General features: G+C 38.6%; 1 protein-coding gene across 1 annotated transcript; it reads left to right on the top strand.

Moving 5' to 3' along the window:
• Positions 1-8,085: 8,085 nt before the first annotated feature.
• Positions 8,086-14,514, top strand: LOC124051659 (aquaporin-3-like). The gene is made up of 6 exons (XM_046375238.1): positions 8,086-8,214; positions 9,773-9,899; positions 11,142-11,279; positions 11,851-11,969; positions 13,507-13,724; positions 14,018-14,514. The coding sequence occupies exons 1-6, from the start codon at positions 8,107-8,109 to the stop codon at positions 14,208-14,210; spliced, it is 903 nt and encodes a 300-aa protein (XP_046231194.1). The 5' UTR covers positions 8,086-8,106; the 3' UTR covers positions 14,211-14,514.
• The last annotated feature ends 6,100 nt before the right edge of the window (positions 14,515-20,614 follow it).

The raw sequence follows: 20,614 nt of genomic DNA, 5'->3' as shown, positions 1-20,614 counted from the left end.
AAAATGTTTGTATGTGATGCATTGCTATCATGACGTTGTGGCAACATGTTTCCCCTGTTCTGAGTGTATCTATCCTAAATTCAATTCATCCAGGGGGTTAGATAAGAGCGTGTGAGGCTGAAGAGGTCGACAGGGCAGGTCAGAGAGACAGTGATGATAATGGACATAAGTTATAAGGAGTTATAAGGAGTCAAAAGTGTATTTAGGTGCTATCTATATGAATCGAGGTGAGTACGGGGGAGTCGGATGACAGCTGTGAGAGAACTCGCTCCCCTACAATTCCATGGTGCACAAGTACTTATTTCTCCTGATTAGACCTCGATCCTCTCAGGACTGTTTGGCTGTGTACAGATTAAGTTTGACTGACATCTCTATCACATCCCTGTCAGTTTCCTGGCAACTGTTAGGGCAAGGACAAGTGCCAACTTTATCATTATTTTTAATACATGGAGTTTGGTGAAATCATGCAATTTCCCACATTCTGTACAACATTATTTTAAGGGATGGCGTACAAACAGCATTTTTAAGGACATTTTGTTTTTCATGTCTATGCATTTCTTTTCATGTGTCATTTAACGCTGTCCATATTTTATGAGTTTTAGATGTGCAGAAAAGGATGAAGTTAGGTGACCTTCATCAGGTCACAGTCATCGTTATGGTAACAAAACTCAAGGCACCTTTGTTGTCATGGCATCAGCTTTCACTCGATGACAACGTGTGGCGCATGAAGAAGCCCAGAATATGATGAACAGACACCCCAGACTGTTGATCAAGCAAGAATGGGGAAAAAAATCACGTTCAAAACTTCAGCAATTACTGTCCTCACTTCCCAAATGTGTTATTAAAAGAAAAGGTGATGCAACACAGTGGGAAACATGCCAGTGTCTTAATTCCTTTGGTGTCTGGCATCAAATTCAGAATGAGTATATATTAACACAAAACAATTTGTTAATATTGTTAACAAGTTTATCAGTTTGAACATTGAAAATCAAATCTTTGTACTGTCAACAATAGAGGCAATTATTGCATTCTATTTTGATTTATTTCATTTTACGTTTCTAATTTTCAATTGTTCTTTTCCTATGAACTGTCACATCATCATACCAGTCAATAAACACGTTTATTTTGTTAAATAAAAACCCTGGACAATTCTTTTGATTCTTCCTGACCTAAGCCTGGAAACACATCAAAGAGACATGAAGCTGAACGCAAATGACAGACAATAAAATTTGTATTTTATAATGTGGTACTTCTCAGAATTAATTGTTAGCCGACACTAAGTTAAAATTGTTTAGGAACAACAAACATCCAAATTCAAGTTACATTTATCAGAAATCTTACTGAATGCATACTGTGATCCTGATCTGAGCTACATTTGTGATGTCATGCTCCCAACACATTTTTGTTCCCATACTGTTGTTTTCTATCATCCGCCCCGAGTCTAAGCCTGTGACAGTGATGGCTGACAGTGACGGATTGACATGGACAGATTAAACACTGGCTGTCAGACAGTCTCTTTCCTCTGTGGAAGAGCATCTATCCAACACTCTGCCATTTCTGCCTCAGTCGATTCCACAGGTTAGAAAGAATCAAACCTCTAATTGACTTCAGTAAGTGCAGGGACAGTGTTTGATCATTAGACGGCAGACAAAGCTCTGAAACCCACAGACTTACAGTGCAGTAAAAATCACAGTTCAGAAAGAGGTCATTCTCAGGCCCCAGTCTGTTGGCTAACAGCTGGCCAGCTGTCAGATTTACCTCTCAAACTTCACATATGCAAAATCATTGAGATGCTGTTCAAGAGAATAAAGTGTAGACTACAGTATGTTGGGGACAAACAGTCATCTGCTGATATGAAGCTGTCATTATTTATTAAATTCAATCCGTGACAAGATTGCACAGCTATCAAACAAAAAGTGTGATTTGAGCTTTCTTTTTTCAATAGGGAAAACATAATGTATGTATTTTTTTGTGTGCAGGACATTTTTTTCACATAATTTTTTGGGACTTTTGTTTTTAAAAACCTCCTTCCAGCTTCATTAAGAACGAGAAGAGAGAGAGAAGAATAGAAAGACATAATTCTCAGAATGGTCAGCTGATTTACCATGTCCTTGCAATCACAGGCCTTTCCTGTATTTAATAGACAATAAAGTGTATCTTGTGCACCTGGATGAGACATGCAAAGGCGTGACAAAGCGTTGGAGTTGACAACGTAAAGGAGCTGCCTGCTCCTCTAATTAAATGTTAGCTAGCTGTGTCCTTCTGCTTCCAGTCTGTGTGAGCTGGCTGAAGCTTCATATTTATCACACAGACAAAAGCAATAAGAGTATTCCTTAACTGAAGGCAAAAAATAAATAAATAAATAAATAATCAGTGTCCTCACTGAAGTATATTATGCCAGCCTAGCAAAGAGCAAAATCCCATTTTTCCACATAGTAAATAATAACACATAGCTTCAAGGCAGATTCTGTAGATGCCTGATGATTTTGAGATGTCTGCCAAGCAGCGCAACAATATGGCGGGAAACTCGGCTAAGCACCAACATGACACTGAGCCTCGCAAACACCCAAACATTATTATATACAGTAGCTTCTAGACAGCTTAAAGGACACTAAGCAATGAGCATTGTCTGCCAGGTGGCAAAGCTGCCGTGCAAGTGGCAGTCAGACAAGTAGATGTTGATCCTTTTAGGCAGCAAAGTGGTTCGATGTGTCATTTTGCTGCCCGGTGCACTGCCCCAGCATGCTTTGCAGCCTGGAAATGTCGTGACCATTATCTGGTGTTCTTTAAGTTGATGTGCGGAGGCTGTCTGCCCCTGTTACGCAGGTCTCGGATTTTCAGACATTCAGGGTTCCCAGGGATTTGAACTGCTCTATGATAAATTCTGAAGTTATATAGTAAAGATATATAATAAAGATAAAGTTAAACATATGGGTAATTTAATAATACTAATTGCATCTAAGGTATAGTTTTGTTTTTCAAAAAGAAAACCCTGTATAATGTGTTCAGGGAAAAATGAACTCACTCCAAATTGATTTTAGCAGGTATTAGCCAGTTTTATTTACAGTACAGTCTTAATTAGACAGCTATAAGCTGGGATGTTGGTGTTATTTGTTCATCACTTTAAAATACACATGAATGGATTCACGAGCTCATTAAGTATAGTTGTCCACTAGACATGCTTTCACAATATCTAAGTGAATGATTTAGCAACAAAAGCAAAGTGAAAAGCCTCTAATGAAACATTAGGACTACATGTACTACATGAAATGATGAAATAATGTATCATATGCTGCATTTTAGAACTTCCTTCCTTTCTCCTCATCCCTCTGTTGTTCCCTTGTGCTGTGCTGCAGTTGCAGATGTCTATCAATGAGGAAAAGTGCTTCTTTGTTTGTCATCTAAAATGGAAACTCTCAGCTGCTCATACTTTTTAATTTCTGAGCTCTTGTTCACCTCACCTCATAGCAAAATTGCTACAAGGTGAACAATCAGAAATATTTTTTCATCTTCAGGGTCAAGCAACAAGTATTGAGTTCACTGAGGGAAAGTCAGATGAACTCAGCTGAGCCATGAGATGACTTTAAAGCTCAATACTGCCTCATGTCAACTGGCTACACTGAATAATGTAACCATACTGTGGTAATGCACAGGAATTCCCTCACATCTGCATCAGGGCCAACCTGTGACCATCAGCATAGCTCAACATAAGTTAACATAACTTAAGTGGTGTCCCATGTGTGGTCCTAGACCACTTAAATAACATTAAAATGTGTTTTTCCTTCTACTTTGGTCAAATATTTTTGTGTAACCTGCGTGAACTAACACTTGGGGGCAGCAGAAACAATCTGTTAACATAAAACTGACATACACTGTGTCATCGCCTTTTTAAATTAATGTGAACAGGAGAGCAACCTGTGAAATATCTCACTGTTGAGATGTTAAATGATGCAGTGTTCACAAGCTAGTCACTAACTGTGTCTGTCTGCTGGTTGGTGCTGAGCAGGTGGTGTACGATGGATTTTACGAGCTGAAAAGAGCTCCCTGCGCTGTTAGAATGGTGCAAGTGAGCCAAAACAGTAAAGTTGTGCTCCGACAGTTTAACAATAAGCTGAAAAAGTCCATTAAGCCGAGCTGCAGATTACGGTGATATTTCTCTGTGGGTTCATCACTACAAGCGACTCAGTGTCATATTGTTGGCACTTTGCTTTTCTGAGACTTTTCTGAGTGCATTGTTATAAAAATATGGATTATAGCAGTTCTAAAGAATCATGGAAATATTGCAGGCCTACTCATTCCACTACTGGAACAAGAGGAATGCTGGTAATTGAATGGTAATTGAATGAATGGTAATTGATTGGTATCAGGATGTCATATAAAAGGTCAGCTTGGTCTCTCTGAAAAAAACTCAGGACGTGACCCTTCACATAAGTGTGCTGCTTTGCATTTTTAAAACTTGCTTCAAAGCAAAGCTCCACCTTTGCAGCAGGTTAAAATGCAATTTGTAGTTTTTTTTTTTTACTGTACTGAGCATAATAACACACCTCCCATATGATATCTGACATGCTGGACATGCTTTGAATGGGTACAGCACATGCACGACGAGGCTATTTCCTGATCACATTGCATTCTGCATAATAACCGACCAATAAACCAACATAGACCCTCACATTCTTCATGTCTTGCTTCTGTTAAATCTAAGAATGCATGTTCGTTATGTCTGACAAGCAGTCGTGATGATCAGGTAATGTGTAAATGGATGAATTCTTACTTTACTTTTACATGAAACAGTAAAATAAAATGTTATAGTGAGTCATTTCAGAGCCTTATTATGAGGAGTCAGTAGAGGCGGAGAAAGTCTTAGTCACAAACTGCACTGAAGCAATGCTGAGTGAAATATATTTTCTGGAGCAAATATACTGTAGATGGCACTTTGGTGATTTTATTAGTCAGTGCTGAAAAGCTCAGAGAGACATTACAGCTCTGTGTATGCATGGGGTAGATCTTAGTATGCGTGTTTCTGCATACAGAATTAGCTGGAGGAGTTACAACTTTTTTTTCTGTGCTTTTTTCAGTTGCTCTTTGCCTCACGATTTTCAGCTCTGCCTTGTGAAAAAACTCTGCCAGTCGTTAGAAACAAAGGAAAAGAGCTCAACCCATGAGGGACAATTAAAACTTCAGTTTATCTAAGAATAAAAACATGAAAATGTGTGTTTCTTACTGTCCATATAAGCCATTGATTAACATTTACTTCTCAATTGAAACATGAAAGACGATGGCATTAGAGTAACAGCCCCTTAGATCACATTAGGGGTAAAAACAAGTACAGAACGTGTTGCTGGAGCTGTTACATGATAAGATACATAAGCTCTGTCCTACTCACAACAGCTGAGATAATGTGCATTTTCATTGCAGTGTATCACCTTTTCCCAGCCTTTGCTAGTTTATAGTTACCCTCGTGGGCAGCAGAGTTCCATTTTCATACAATCATTTTCAATTCCATGCGAGTGTAAATGCAGCGTATATAGACATGGCTGATTGGGGATATTACCAAGACGTGTATGTTTCAGATTCTGAGTGTCACACTAATATGACAGTAGGAATACTGATTGTCACTATTCAGGGATGTAAGCTTGACATTGGTGTTATGATAATGCAGCAGCACTCTCCTGACTGTGTCCACACATGCGCTGAACACCTCCCAGCATTAGCCGTGAATTTTCATACAATCCACAGATAATAGAAGCTCATTTTATTCAGAGGACGTGGTGGACGACACTGAGCATAATTATGCCAACGCAAATAATAAGCTTATACTTATTCATCTTTGTCTCTTACCTTTGTCTCTCCTCTGTGACCTTTGATTTTGTGCACAGAGCACAACATAATGCATTATGAATCCAGCTCAGGAATATAAAATATAAATCATCAGCATGTGTGTTTAATTTTTAAAGTGCAAAGACAAGATTAAACCAGCCCTCACTTATTTTGGTAGTGGTAGGTCAATATCAGAGAGACAAACAATTGGAATCAGTGTGGCAGAAGCCTCGCTGGGGGAAGCCAGAGAGAGCATCACTGTGATGTTTATTTTAAAAATCAATTTATTTTGCACGCATCAGGCTTCAGCGAAACAAACCCAGCATTTTAGTAGGAGTGACAGCCTGCTGTTTGGGACATGCTGTGTTTTATATGTCCTGACAGAAGATCATGTGTGTGTTAGAGTGTACTGTCTGGATACTTTTCCATTCAAATAACTACACTTTTGTTTTAATGCACTACAGATTCAAAAAATACAAATACCCCATATCACATAATTGAATATCATCTTCATTACACCTCATGCCTATATATTTATGTATGTATATACCTCTAAGGGCACCAACCTGATCTGTAAACAAATCAGTATAATGTTAATTGGGGTTATCATGGGGGTGTTTTCTGCATTGTGCCAAAACAGCAAGTCAGTCTGATTTTAACTAACCTCAAAGATAAACCTTCAAAGTTCTCTCCTCTGGCCATTCCCATCGCACTAACACGCTGAACGAAGCAGGAGATGTGAACTTCTTAATTACGGCGCACTTTGAGAAAATGATAACACACACACACACACACACGCACACACACACACACACACACACAAACATACTGGTAAATGGTTGAATGATACACAAGGTGAAAACATCTTGGAATAAACACCTCTTTGGGCTTTAGTCCTGCCTTCATCATAGCTAAAAAAAAAACTGGCATGGTACTTTATAACTTAACATATTAGTAGCAAGGTCGAGCTCAACCTCCATCACCATCAGCCCTGATTTTCTCCACAGATAACCATGATGTGCATGGCTCCAGTGTTTGCTCTTGGGGTGATGTTGACCCACCCATCTCTCCCACCCCCAACCTCCAGCCTTTATGAGGATGGTTATAAATTTTATACTGTGAAGCAGTATTCAGATTTTACCACCAAAACACAAATTTTCAGATGAGAAAGTAATTTTTGGAGCAAGTCTATATACTGTTAAATTTATTTTTATGATTCATCTATGCTAATTTCAAACCACTGTGTTTCTACTGTTGGCTAAACCGTGGCTAACTGCGGTGTGGATGGTGGCAACTCCTTTGAAGAAGTGTTACTACAAACATCCCAGTGACAAATAAACACATTGTCTGAATCCTACTTCTTTTCCAGCATGCCAAGAAGTGGGTGAGATGAAGTGACTGAAGTTTGCATCAGATGATGAGAGGCAGAGAAAGACGGGTCTAAAGAAAACAAAGCATACACTGCCATGGAGAAGCTACTGCAGGACATTACAAAACCATGGAAAACAAGTCCTGAGGCAGCTGTCCCATGTGGACTTTCACAGCCAGATAGTCCTCAATGCACAGCAAGAGGATGTCGTGACTGGTTACTGGACTGAGCCAGAAGGCTTATATTGTGGACTCACTCTGTGTGAAGTTTTAAGCACTTGACAGGTAGGTCACCTTACAGGGGACATCAAACCCCCTCAGTGGCGTATGGAAAAAACTGTGAAAGCAATACTTATTGTTTTGAGGATGTTTCCCATATACAGTGAAACACAAAACTCTGTGAAGCACTCCTTTAAACTAACTTTTTTTTGTTTTCTTAATATAGCATTGTGTGCAACCTGCTGTTTACTTGTTTATTCATACATTCACTCCTTAATCTGGAGAGTCCTCCGCGGATATGAATGTGACTTGTGAAGGGCTCAAGAAGAGTGATGTAAAGGATCCCTGTCATCTTATGTCCCTCAGGATGAAGTTCCATGCTTGATAAATGTGCACAATTATGCACAGAAAGTCTTTTAATTGGATTGTATAATTTTAAACTGGCACAAGAAACCTTGAAAAAAAAACACTTTATGGCTGTATTTTAATCCTTGACTGTGCTGTAGAGAGACAGAAATGTGAAGGAGTTCAACAGTGGCCCCCCCACCGCTCCAAAGACAGTCCAAAGAAGCGCTTTTATTGTTTTGTTTTTAAAAAGGGAGGGATCCTTCGGAGACCCGTAAAGCTGATGCACAGCTACTGACTCACATTCGCTGCAAGACCACAGAGCCTACCTCAAGATAATCTTATAATAACTGCATCATGGGAAAGCAAAAAGACATTTTGCAGAAACTGGCAGAGACCTTCCAGATCCGACATGTGCTCCTCCGCCAGGCCCTGGCAGAATGCCTGGGAACCCTCATTCTGGTGGTGAGTAGAATGTGTTTTTGCATCCCTCCTGCAGGGTGCCGAGTGCATCGTTTGGTTCAAGTATAGCAGACTAAATCACTAACTGTGTAACATACTCTGTGCAAGCCAGTTATTAACTACATTTTAATTTTAATTTAGAGGATTGTCATTGGATTATTGTCTGTCGGTCTTACAATTGATTAAATTAAATAAACTGCTGTTTTATTCAAGAAATTAGTACATTAAATGTACTTGTTTTATTCAGGAAATGGGTACATTAAATATACTACACAGTGTGTTCTTTTGCTTTGGAAGCATGATAGAAACAAGACCACTGAATAAGCTGGGATCATGTCAAAAATCTAATACAAGAGTAATGCATGGCAAATAACACAGCATGAATGAAACAAAGCACTAGTTAAAGATGTGAGATGGTGAAAAAATAATTATTTTCTATATTTTATTGTAACATTAGTAAACACTTCATAATAAATGGTTAACAAGTGCAAAATTGTTCTCAATAAAAACATACCCTGAAGCCATACAGCAGCTTCTCAGTTCAACAGAAGGAAAGAGAAAAAGATCTGAGTGTGATGTTGGTGTCGAGATGAAGGTGAGGGTGCTGTCGTGCCTGGCAAGAGTTCAGGTGTCTGATGACAGAAAAAGATAATAATTTGCTTTTTTGATAGGTTGTTAAGTTGTTCAAAGGCAACTCTTACAGTAGTGTCAAAAGGTAAAGAAAGTTTAACTGTGGCTCTCTTCTCATTAATTTGCTGCTTTGTTAGAAGTCTGTGAAGCAAGAAACACTGAGTCATTTATTTAAATGTATTTTTTTTCATAAGAACTTTAGAGTTGAAGCACCTAAGACTCCTCTATCAATTATCTCCTATGCTATTTCCTTACTTGAACTTGAAAATCACCTGTTATTTTATATGCACAAGTTTTGCTAATGATGGAGGATTTAATAAAGCAGCTGTATAGTCCCCAGTGACACCTAATCCAACTCACCAAGATTCCTTCAAATTAAAACAAAATGTTTTTTAGTCAGTTCAAAACAACCTGGAATCTCCTATGTTTCTCAGGGGCACCCACAGACATCAAAAATATCAGGAGAGGGCACCTACAGTGAAACGCCAGGCCATTTGTTATTCTGCTCCCCCCAGCTGCGACTGATCTGTTAATTCCAGGAGACCTTTCACTCTGCTGGCAATCAGGTCCCCTCAGTGGTCGGAGCTGGAGGCTCTGCGGGGGGGGAGTCACATTGTTTTCGGCATCAACAGTCCCACACAAAACCCAACCAACATACACATGACCCCCGAGGTCAGAGAGACACACCCTGGATACACCAAAGAGCAAGACTCAGCCAGACACCTGACTCTAGGTCAGGCCACCGTGGGGCTTCATCATCTCTTTGAAGTTTTTCCACTATTGTCTCAATAAAAACTACCTTGTTTGCTTTTGTTTCTTCTTTAACTTGACTGCTTATTTCTGATTGGATCTCAAAATGGTACAGATTATTTGGAAAATGTGAAAAATGGATGAAAAGTAGATGCGTTCAGTTTGTGCCTCCTCTTTGCAGATGTTTGGTTGTGGTGCAGTCGCACAGCTGGTGCTAAGCGGAGGCTCCCATGGCACGTTCCTCACTGTCAACTTTGCTTTTGGTTTTGCTGCGACTTTGGGCATCCTTGTGAGTGGGCAGGTCTCAGGTGAGGATATCCTGTACTGAATTTCAAAGAGTGCAGGTGCTTCAGTGTTTCCTTAAAAGTCCATTTAATCCTTTGGTTTCTACTTTGGGGCTCCAAACCTTCCTTCACAGCTGATATAACATGCTTAACATTGTTATATTACTTTAATACTTAGTGACTTTTCCTTTTTTAATGATAATTGCTTATAAATGTGATTTTATATTCATGTTTGAAAAGCCCTCTACAGAAAATTATATTGCTATATGTAGATTTTGCTATTCTTCTTAGTAAATATTCATACACAGATTACAGCAAAACAACAAAGAGGGAGCAAAACCAATGCCAATAAAACACAAGGATTAACTTAGTGGGGAACGTTGGGAAATGTTTATTGTGATGAAAATCACATTTAGTTGAGCTACAGACATTTGCATCACTGTCATGAAGTACCTGACATTTAAAGAGTGTTTCAACAAGACCTCCACCCCCCACCCACCTCTCATTATTATTGATGGCTTGACAGACACTAAATATCAGCAAAAGGTAAACAAGCAGTTCTCTGAAGTGCAGTCTTTACCGCTCTGATGTGTTTACCAGATGAATTACAAGCGGCAGGGGAAGCAGAACGGGAAGCAGTGGACAGAGGAAAGTTTAGAATAGACGCACACGCAGAAAAAAGGGGACACTTACCCCCTAACTTGAAAACGACGCAGTCCGTAATTGAAAGGAAAATGAATGAGTCAATCCTCAATCCCGATATCTTCTGTCAAAAGCAGCAACACTACAAAGGGTTCCGCAGTTCACTCATGCTCACTTCTTCAGCGCCTTTATAATGAGCCTGTCCCCTTTCTAATACACATTGCAGCTGAGAAAATAAGCTCTTATAATTAGATAGCTTCAACCCTGACACGATTAAGGTGTGAATACAAGCGAGGCGCCCACATGAGTGTGCCATCAGAGCAGTTATTTCTTCCTTCAAGGTTAGAAAAAAGGATACTTTTCTGAATCTTTTCATCCGCCAATTTAATTTGTGTCACAGAGACCTTCCATCCTAAGAGGACTTTACTGAGACCGCAATTACTGACTATACAGCCGGCTTAGAACTTTCTCTTCTGCCTCACTAAGAAATGGGGGGTTGTACCGCATGCACTAGAAATGAAGGAGCCTCCTTGTGTTTGCCTTCTCCAAGTGAGTCACATTTGAATTTGATCATAGATACACGTATCAAAATATATGATGGCCTCTATATTTTCTCATCTTCAGGTGGTCATCTGAACCCTGCAGTGACCTTCACGCTGTGTTTACTTGGGAGAGAGCCTTGGAGGAAATTCCTGTTGTTCTTTGTCTTCCAGACTCTTGGAGCCTTTCTGGGTGCAGCAATTGTTTTCGGCATGTATTTTGGTATGTGAAACTGAAGAGAAACAATCAGATTATTATATGTTAATATGCAAAATGTTTATAAGCACCTATAATATGTAGACAAATCAAGTTTATTGTGGTCTACTGGGTGATACACATAACAGTTAATGAAGTTTTGTTCTTTTTCCTTCTTAGCTTACTGGTAACAATTAAAAATTTTGTACACCGTTATGTAGCTCTTGACTAATAGCAGAACAGAACAGAATATTTGTGCCACATTTCATAGAAGTCCATCTCAGTTCTTGAGTGTATTTGAGACCAGCTTGTGCCATTATTCTGCATACTTAAAGAGACTGATATTGTTCTGTAGGCTTGTGCATCCAAAGCCCCTAGGAAGCAGAAAGAAAACAAATGAAATGTCAAGTGCCTGCAGTATCACTCAAACTTCCATTATTTAGCCAATTTAGTCTAAATTTGCAGGTTTCTTAGGAGATATATTTGATTTGAATGTAAGGTGTAATCTCAAAAAGGAAAAAAAGCTGCAGGGTGAAGAGGATGCACTTCAAATATTTAGCAAAGTTTCCATAAGCTGTCTTGTATGTTCTCCCACCAGATGCGCTGTGGGACTTTAACCAGGGGGAGCTGATTGTGGTGGGGAAGAACGCCACTGCTGGAATTTTTGCCACATACCCATCGAAACATCTCTCACTAGTTAATGGATTCTTCGATCAGGTAACGCTGGCGTGATTTTCTGTAAGTGATTCCTCAGTGAAAACAGTGGCTCCATCTAAAGCAGCAATCACTACAGTTAAAAGTATAGCATGTGAATCATAGCTAGCAGTCATTTCTCCTCTGTGTCTGACTGTCTGTTGAAGAAGGCAACAACCTCAGTTTTATATGTTTAAGCAATCACAGAGGTCACAGTGATACACGTCTGGTACTGCTGAATTGACGACAGCTTGATTGAAAGTCATGGCTTAGTCATGTCCATTAAAGTCAAAGTGTACTGTAGACACAGCCAGAAATAGGACTTGCACAGCTTCACTCCGGCTCAGAAGTATTTTATGGAAATATGGTGAGCAGCTTGTAAGTGTGAAGAAAAGGATGGTAAATGAGATCCAGCTGTGTCTGAAGATTAAAATAATTAATGAAGGTGTGCAGTGTGCATCAAAAACCTGGATGTTGCAGATGCAACTCACATAATCCTGCTGCTGAGACCAACATGTATCATCTCTGAAATAACCCTCTTTTAACAGGTGGGTTACATTTTGATTTGCTAGGCTGTCTGAGTAGATGGAAATGCAAGTAAACATAATCTACTCACAACATATAGGGAGCTTTTTCCTCCACAATTTGCACAAATGACGTATTATTACATTTTGCAAAAACTTTTTTAATAGAATATCAACTCTCTTTTCTACAAAACAATTAAGAAGACTTTGCTATACAATTGCTATATGCTATCAATGGATTTTGGGTTTTCATAAACGCTTACCAGTTAGCTTCTTTACCCCTGCTGAATGACTATTTAGTTGACATCTGCAAAGACATATTCAAAACCCCTGTTCACACTGAAACAGAACTTCATCCTTGCAGGTGCCAGCAATGCAATCTCACAAAAGCTGTAGTAACACCTTGCTTCAAGCGTTCAACTCTTTGCAGCACTATTACAACAGCAGTGCTGCTCCTGGCCAGCAGGGGCCACTAGTCAACACTGCTGCTGCTGCTGCTGAAGCACTCATAGATCCTGGCATATAACAGCATGTGGAATAATCTATACCATATCAACTGTGAATGTCATTGTTCTCAGGTCCTGACCTGTAGTGATGCAATAATGCAAACTGTAGAATAGGCTATCTTCAGCGAAGCTCTCCCTGTGGCACTTCTGCAATCCACTGATTCAGAATACATCAGTGAGAATGGAATTTCTATGTCACGCTGTTTTCTGATGAAAAAGCTGACATGATTTCTTCACATCACATACATTTTTCTTCAAGAGAAAGTTTTCAGCCCGACAACTTGTCAACATTTTTCAGAACAAATCCACTATGAATATCACAGCTTCGTAAAAGTGGTTAAACTTTAATATTATTTCACAGGAATCACAAGACAAATAAGTTCATAAAAGTGAGGTTTGTGTAATTAAAAAGATTTTTAAGTACCTCAGCAGACAAAAAGTCTGGTTTAGATGTATAAAGAGTCTGTTGATTGTTCAAGCAAAAGCAGGACTATTTGTTTAATGAAAGGAATTATCATCTTTTCATCTCAGATTATTGGAACAGCTGCACTGATCGTGTGCATCCTGGCCATAGCTGACCCACACAACAACGCAGTCCCGAGAGGTCTGGAGCCGTTCACTGTAGGCTTTGTGGTGTTGGTCATTGGCCTGTCCATGGGCTTCAACTCTGGCTATGCCGTCAACCCAGCCAGAGACCTGGGACCGCGCATCTTCAGCGCTCTTGCAGGCTGGGGTAGAGAGGTTTTCACGTAAGTACAGCACTATTTTAGTCTAAAACAATATGAACTGTAGGGGACAGTGAACCCAGTGGTTTGGGAGCTGTAACTAACATTGGATGATAGTTTATCACTTGCCATCCTTTTGTCATTACTGGAACCAGTAAATTCACATTTAGTGTAGATGAAGGCTGGGTGGAGCAACATGGTGGCAGCAGCCTCATGCAACTCATATCTTATTCAAGCCTGCTACAGTGGGTTAATTAAATAAAAAATGTAAAAAAAACGCCATTCATTACAGTGTTTTTCAATTTATTCTCTTACAGAGCAAACACCTACTGGTTTTTTGTGCCCATCTGTGCCCCCTTTTTGGGTGCAGTGGTGGGTGTGCTGATGTACCAGCTAATGATTGGATATCATTTAGAAAGAGAGGTGAAAGAGAAGCAGAAGAAGAAGGAGGAGGAGGAGGAGGAGAAAAAGTTCAAACTTTCCAATGTTACAACGAACATGGATGAATAAGCACCGCTCAATCTCTTTATGTCGCGCTGAATAAAATTCTTGCCTAGCAATTTTTTGCTGTTTAGGAAGCCCCCTTCTTCCTTTTCACATATCACTCTAACTAATATCACTTTTTGGATAACAGATAAGCCGTCAAGCCATAATAATGAAAACATCTATTCTTATGACATCTCACAATAGAAGAGAACAGTTTCTCAGGCAAATACGGCACATGTTTTCCGAATTCATTTCACATAACACAGCCAGTGAGTGCTTTCATTTGTGGTTGAAGCACAAAACAGTTTCTTTCATGCTGTGTTTCTGACAAAACAAATATATCAGCTAACATATAAAAGATAAGCAAAAGACAGTTTAAGTTGAAGAGGTATTTGAATGATGTTTATTTCTGTCTGTGAAGAGACACCTTCAAATCGTCCTTTTTTTTTTACTGCAGTTTCTTTCACTTTTAAAATCTTTGTAGAATGACACCTCTGGGAGATATTTACACATTTTAGAAATACTTACAATTTTTAAAAATGCTACCAATAATGTCACTGAAAAATCAGATATATGAGTCACCTTTTTGAAATTTTCAAGTGTTGCCTGATGTTTACCTATATTCAGAAATAAAAATGAAAACTTGTAAGAGTGTGATCCTGTCTATGGCTGTCACTAACAATGAGCTTTGGCAATATTCACTTGTGCATTTCTTTTACATTTGCATATAAGCAGGTTTTATAGACTCACTGCTGTGTAAAATCTACATAGATTCACCACTTAAAGGTTGTATATGTTGGAGAAAAACACCCACTTACTGTGAGGTACAAACAGTAAAATGATTTACTGTAGGCAGTGTGTTATGGATGAAACTGAACATGTGCACTGTGCGCTTCATGAGCAATGAACAAAACAAATCCACAAAATTGGGAAATAAGCTAACACTTCAGTCATCATCTTGCCAAGAGTTACATGAGTAGATTACTAACACTCTTGTATCTGTGTGTCAAACAGGAAACTGGAACCAAGAGACTGTTAGCTTAGCATTAAGAGTGGAAAGGGAAAACAGCTAGCCTTGTCCTGTCCAAATGTAAATACAATAAAACTACCTACCAGAACCGATTTAAAAACTTGCTGTGGTTTTACAGAAATTCTGTTTTATGGGAATTAAGTTTTAGTGCAGATAGTTATTACAGGTGTTTTGTGCCAGATTACTTCCTGGCTGGGAGCACTAATTTCCTTCTTGTCACAGTGAGTTTGGGAGCCAGCGGAGACTCTGGGATTAAATAAAAGAGCTAAAAGAGGAGTTAGCATTTAATTTGATTCCTTAACCTGTCAAACCCAGCCCATCACCACATGCTGCCCCGAGTGCTGTCTGTGGGCATTCATGATCGTCTTAAAGATTATGTAACATTTCTGCATTCAAATGTTTAAAACTAACCAGACTTTTGTTGTTTATTTTGTTAAGGTGTGTACTCACAGTTTACCAAATGTTTCCAACAATGTTCAAACTTAGAGAGTGAGCAATGAAAGTTGGCAAATGTGACTCAAACTAAAAATATGAAAATGTTGCCTCATCGTAAACATTTCAGCCTGGATCATGTCAAATAGATTTTCATCCGTATGGGTGATGGTTTGACAATGAAGACAACTCCCACGATCCCAAGTCATCAAACTTCATCTTTCATTCTTGTTGTTTTGACAGAGACACCTCTGATGGCAAAAATTACAGCAGCAATCCCTCTTCCTCACCAGAATTTTCTTCTCGTTTTCCTAATGACGGAAACAGCTTTTTTTTTTTTCAGAAAAAAATGCAAAAGGTTAGAACCACAAAAGCACACGTATGGTGACCTTAAAATAAATGTTTTAAGAAGAAGACTTCTCTCAAACCTTACAAAAGCATTTAGCAAAATCTTTATTCTTAAAAACAGTAAAAGTGTTTAAGTGAAAAATTAAAAAGAATGTTTCTTTGTTGTTTTTTTTTTTTTTTTGAGTTTTTTTGCTGGTGTGGTTGGCAAGCAGGAACCTTAGAGACTCACCGGAATGCAAATAGTGACATTTGCTTCATTATAAATGCCCTACAAAGTGTTAATATGCCCCTTTTGGTTTATAGTGCCTCAGGTGGTTATCACTGTTAGAAATTCGATCTTAGTTTGAAAGGGCACTAAGGGCAAACAAAGGTCAGTGGTATTTGCTCAAAGTAACACTCCCACAACCGTTACACAACAAAGCACGCATGACACAACACACACACACCCATCAGAAGTTTATATTACAGAACTGACGTCTTCCACTAAGGTCCTTCAATGCTCAGTTATCATCATCAGAGAAACAAATGCATATTCTGCATCAAAATACCAGTAATGACATTTCTGAAGAAGGATATCAATAAATTATATCTTACAAAGGCTTAAACTACAGAGATGGGTGTTTGACATTTGGATTCCCTCTTTGGCATGACCTTTGCAGCAGTTCACCAAACATTTCCACTGTCAAGCTAACCATTTGTGTCTGAAATTGTAATTTACCTCCCTGCTGACTCGCAGGAGAGAATTAGAGCAAGCAGCAGGATTTAGCTTTCACTTTTACAGATGTTGGGTAAGAACAAACGCAAGGTTCAACCATCTTTACAGTGCAAGTTCCATTACAAATATGATAAGGTATGTTGATCTGGAAAAACCATAACAAGTCACTAAATCCCCATTCACTCTTCATTTCCTATGCATTGGAGCCAGGCTCCTATGGACACAGGGGCAGAAACACAAGGCAGAAATGAAAAATGTTATCTACGACCAGAAAATAAAATCAGCAACATAAACTACAAGAGTAATAAGAACCCTCTCTATGGCTGACATAGTAGTTAGTTGCAAACCAACCAACATATACGGGACCGAGAATTAAATGCAAAAAACATGGGCAGCAGGCTTTCTTTTAAGATTGAACGTATGGAATATTATTCAGTCTAATCTTTATGTCATGTCACTCAGGTACTTCAGTGCAAAGAAATATGAAAGCTTGAGCCACAGCTCCACTGTGTGGTGAACTAATGAACCTTCAATGCTTAAACCACTGTGCAGTATGTGCAGACAGCCACACATGAAAACATGATAGATAGATAGATAGATGGATAGATACTTTATTGATCCCAAGGGAAATTCAAGATATTCAAGATATTCATATAGAATTCAAGATAGCGTACACACAAATTTTACTGAAAGTCTGACTTGACCAATTCAAGATGCAGATGTTCAAAAAAATTAAACAGATTTTATACATGGTTTTGTCAGCTTAATGACTAAATTCTAATAACATCCTTCCCTTTACCAAATCATATTATTACAGATACAGATTATTCCAGCAACTGAAAGGTGGATACAAACACAGTCTAAATGATAGTAATGACAAATGAAAAGATGCTTTGTCTTCATATCCTCATTCTCAGACTTTCATTTCCCTGATGCAATATCCCCTCCAATGTTTCTCATTGCATCGAAGCTATCGTGTTACACACACGGCGGCAGTAGGATTATTTTCATTTCAAGCTGGTACAACAACAACAACATGTCATGGAATACTGCTCAACTAAAGAAAATACGTACATAAGGAAGCCTTATGCTTAGGTTATTACCCTGATTATCACCTGTTGTGTAGTTTCCTGTCTCTGTGTCACATTCAGTTGCATGATTCTGCAGAGTTAAGTTTGTCACACCCTTTTTAGCTCTAATGGCAGTAAATGCAAGTCACACTCTGCTGGGCAGTCTCTGGCTTCTAAAAATGTCTTCATTACACATCAGCAACAGCCAGATACAGTTCAGGGCTACAGACAAACGCTTTTCAGGGTCCATAAATACAAAGACTTAGAAAGGTGTACGATGATTTGTGAGCAATTTATGATGGATTTTCCATTTCACAAACAAATATCATCAAATGCAAAACGATAAACACAACCGTATTTGAATATTAAACTTCATTTAAAAACAAAAATCACAATTCATAAATATTTTAATGTTTTTATATTTTTGTATATTTTTTATATATTTGTTTTATATTTATAAACAAGGATCTTTTCATGCATGCATCTGTAAAATTGTTTTACATTTGAGAAACATGAACACCACAGATTTTCACAAATCATCATCAAACACTTGTAAATTGTTTTGAGGCTCATAAGCACAGGTTTGCACATTTCTCTTCACAGAAATCATAGAAATGACAGCTATGTCTTGTTAACATGATCCGCTCAGTCTTCATAAGCCCTTGACGTGCGTTGTATCTTCTGGACAGCACAATTGCACACCGTCACTGTTTGACACATATCTCACACATGTGAATCCTTCAGATTATTATCAATTTCAGAACATTTCAAATATGACTGTGCTATCCCTGTACATTGTACAGTACACTAGTTTCTTATCTGATAGTTTTTAATATGCTTGAGAATGTGCTTCACAGTCTTGTCTCCAAGTCCCCCACCCATATGCATACCTGCATTTCAATATCACAGCAAGAATGTCATCTTCTTAGACAGCGAAACAATCATTATACCAGGAAAAAACAATCACTCAAGAAGACGCCTCAAGAAAGCCACACCTGAGAAAGCTATGACTGAGATGAGGTAATCTCCTTAACTTACCTTTTCATACTCATGAAACAACTAATGCAATGCAGTTGATCCTGCGGCTTTATTTAGTGGCTTAGAAACAAGCAGTCTGACAGCATTTCAATACAAAGTCTAACTTATCTGTTGCTTCAAAAGCTTTGAAAAGCATTTTAACAAATAAGAGTTCTCGTGGACATGGTTTAGTTGACGTGTTGTAATAAATTACAGAGTGTACAAGCACTGTCCCAATCAACACCTATAGTTAAATCAGGGCTCCTTAACCCCACACGGGACTGGCAGCTGTGATCGGGCAGGCAACTCAAGTTCGCCCAGCATGTCATCACCAAAGCTCTCAGATCTGACATTGTTCTGGTGTAAGAGGCAACAAAAGACACTGTCTTGCTGGGGCTTACCAGGGCCATCTATAACAACATGGAGGCTGTCGAGAAAGCCTCCAAATGTCTCTGGAACAAAAGAGTGGATTTATAGGAGAGAACAGCTGAGAACATAGCGTCTAATGTAACACCCAGTGACCTCAGGTACATCACTTATGATGTGCCCTGGCTTAGCATCCAAATTTGTTTCATTTCAACAGTTCTGTTTTTTGTCATATGCAAAGTTGTTATCATCAATGACAAAACAGCCTAACTGCCCCCTGGTGGCAAGCTCCGCTATAGGTCAGAAATCCCGCCCCCTCATATGGTCCTGTACACACCAAATAAAGCTATTTCCCAAACTTTTGGAGCCAAAGTCTGCACAAATTTTTAAGGGAAGCTCATATGATACTGATGTAGGTTTAAGTGTTCACACCTCTGATGAGTTTGGCTTCAATTATTCATTTGATGTCATAAAAAGAGTGTGAAACATAGCACACATTTTAATTGAAATAGTATGACGATATGACTAATTTGAAATTTGAAATGTACTGAAGATATGCTATATGTCTGAATATTTACTGTAACTAACTGCAGACACACAGTAAATTGACTATATACTCAAGATTCTTTCATGTTTATCCAATAAATGGGTGGACTGAACTTTCACAGCTATATTTCAAGTGTGTCCGATGTGAAGAGGTGAATTTTTACCACACCTTCAGAAGATATCACAATTATGCTGTATGGTAGGAATCCAGGTGTGCATACAAGAGCTATTTACATCTTTTGTACTTGAGGTTCAGGAGTGATTGATGGTACATGACGCCACTTGAAGCTGATCCAAAATTTAATAAGCAATAACATGCTTATTAAGACAAGTAAATCTACAGTTCATTTATACATTCTGTGCTGGGTTGCAGAGCTAAATTGCTATTTAGCTATTGTATCTCTGGATGAAATTGAAATGCACCTGAGTCTGTGATGAGTAGCCCCAATAGAAAATATTTTTCTTTTTTAAATATGGTTATGTCCAATATTCATTTTCTTGCTAGTATGATGAGGTATCAGGATGAGCAAATTCATCCTGAAAAAATCTGACATATCAACACATACATTTGTTCTGCTCCAAACCAATCACTGTTTTAAGTTGAGCAAAAGGGAAACAGAGCCCTTGTATGTTTATTGATTAGCTGTGAATATTCAAAAATATAAAAACGTCAAGTGTCTCTAAAGCTTGTTAGTCATTTTTGAGCAGAACAAACATCCTTCAGTTGAAACACACCTTCAGCTATGTGCAGCATAGACACTGATAAGAACAAATGTCATTGGATTCCCCATAACAATGTATCTGTCATACCAGGAAAAATGAGTTGTTACATGAAACATTTTTCCCTAAGCAGGTTTCCTTCTTTAAAGTTGTCAGGGAGTTTTTGTCATGAGGTGTTGAAAGG

The sequence above is a fragment of the Scatophagus argus genome, chromosome 20 (assembly GCF_020382885.2).
Source record: "Scatophagus argus isolate fScaArg1 chromosome 20, fScaArg1.pri, whole genome shotgun sequence".
Lineage (NCBI taxonomy): Eukaryota > Metazoa > Chordata > Actinopteri > Scatophagidae > Scatophagus > Scatophagus argus.
The sequence above is the reverse complement of the archived record's forward strand: the minus strand, read 5'-3'. Positions and strand labels throughout refer to the sequence as shown.

Excerpts from the sequence above, each read along its gene's own strand:
- LOC124051659 (XM_046375238.1), top strand. The coding sequence starts at position 8,107 with ATGGGAAAGCAAAAAGACATTTTGCAGAAACTGGCAGAGACCTTCCAG. Across the intron at positions 11,280-11,850 it reads TGTTTTCGGCATGTATTTTG|ATGCGCTGTGGGACTTTAAC; the intron begins GTATGTGAAACT and ends TTCTCCCACCAG. Across the intron at positions 13,725-14,017 it reads TGGGGTAGAGAGGTTTTCAC|AGCAAACACCTACTGGTTTT; the intron begins GTAAGTACAGCA and ends ATTCTCTTACAG.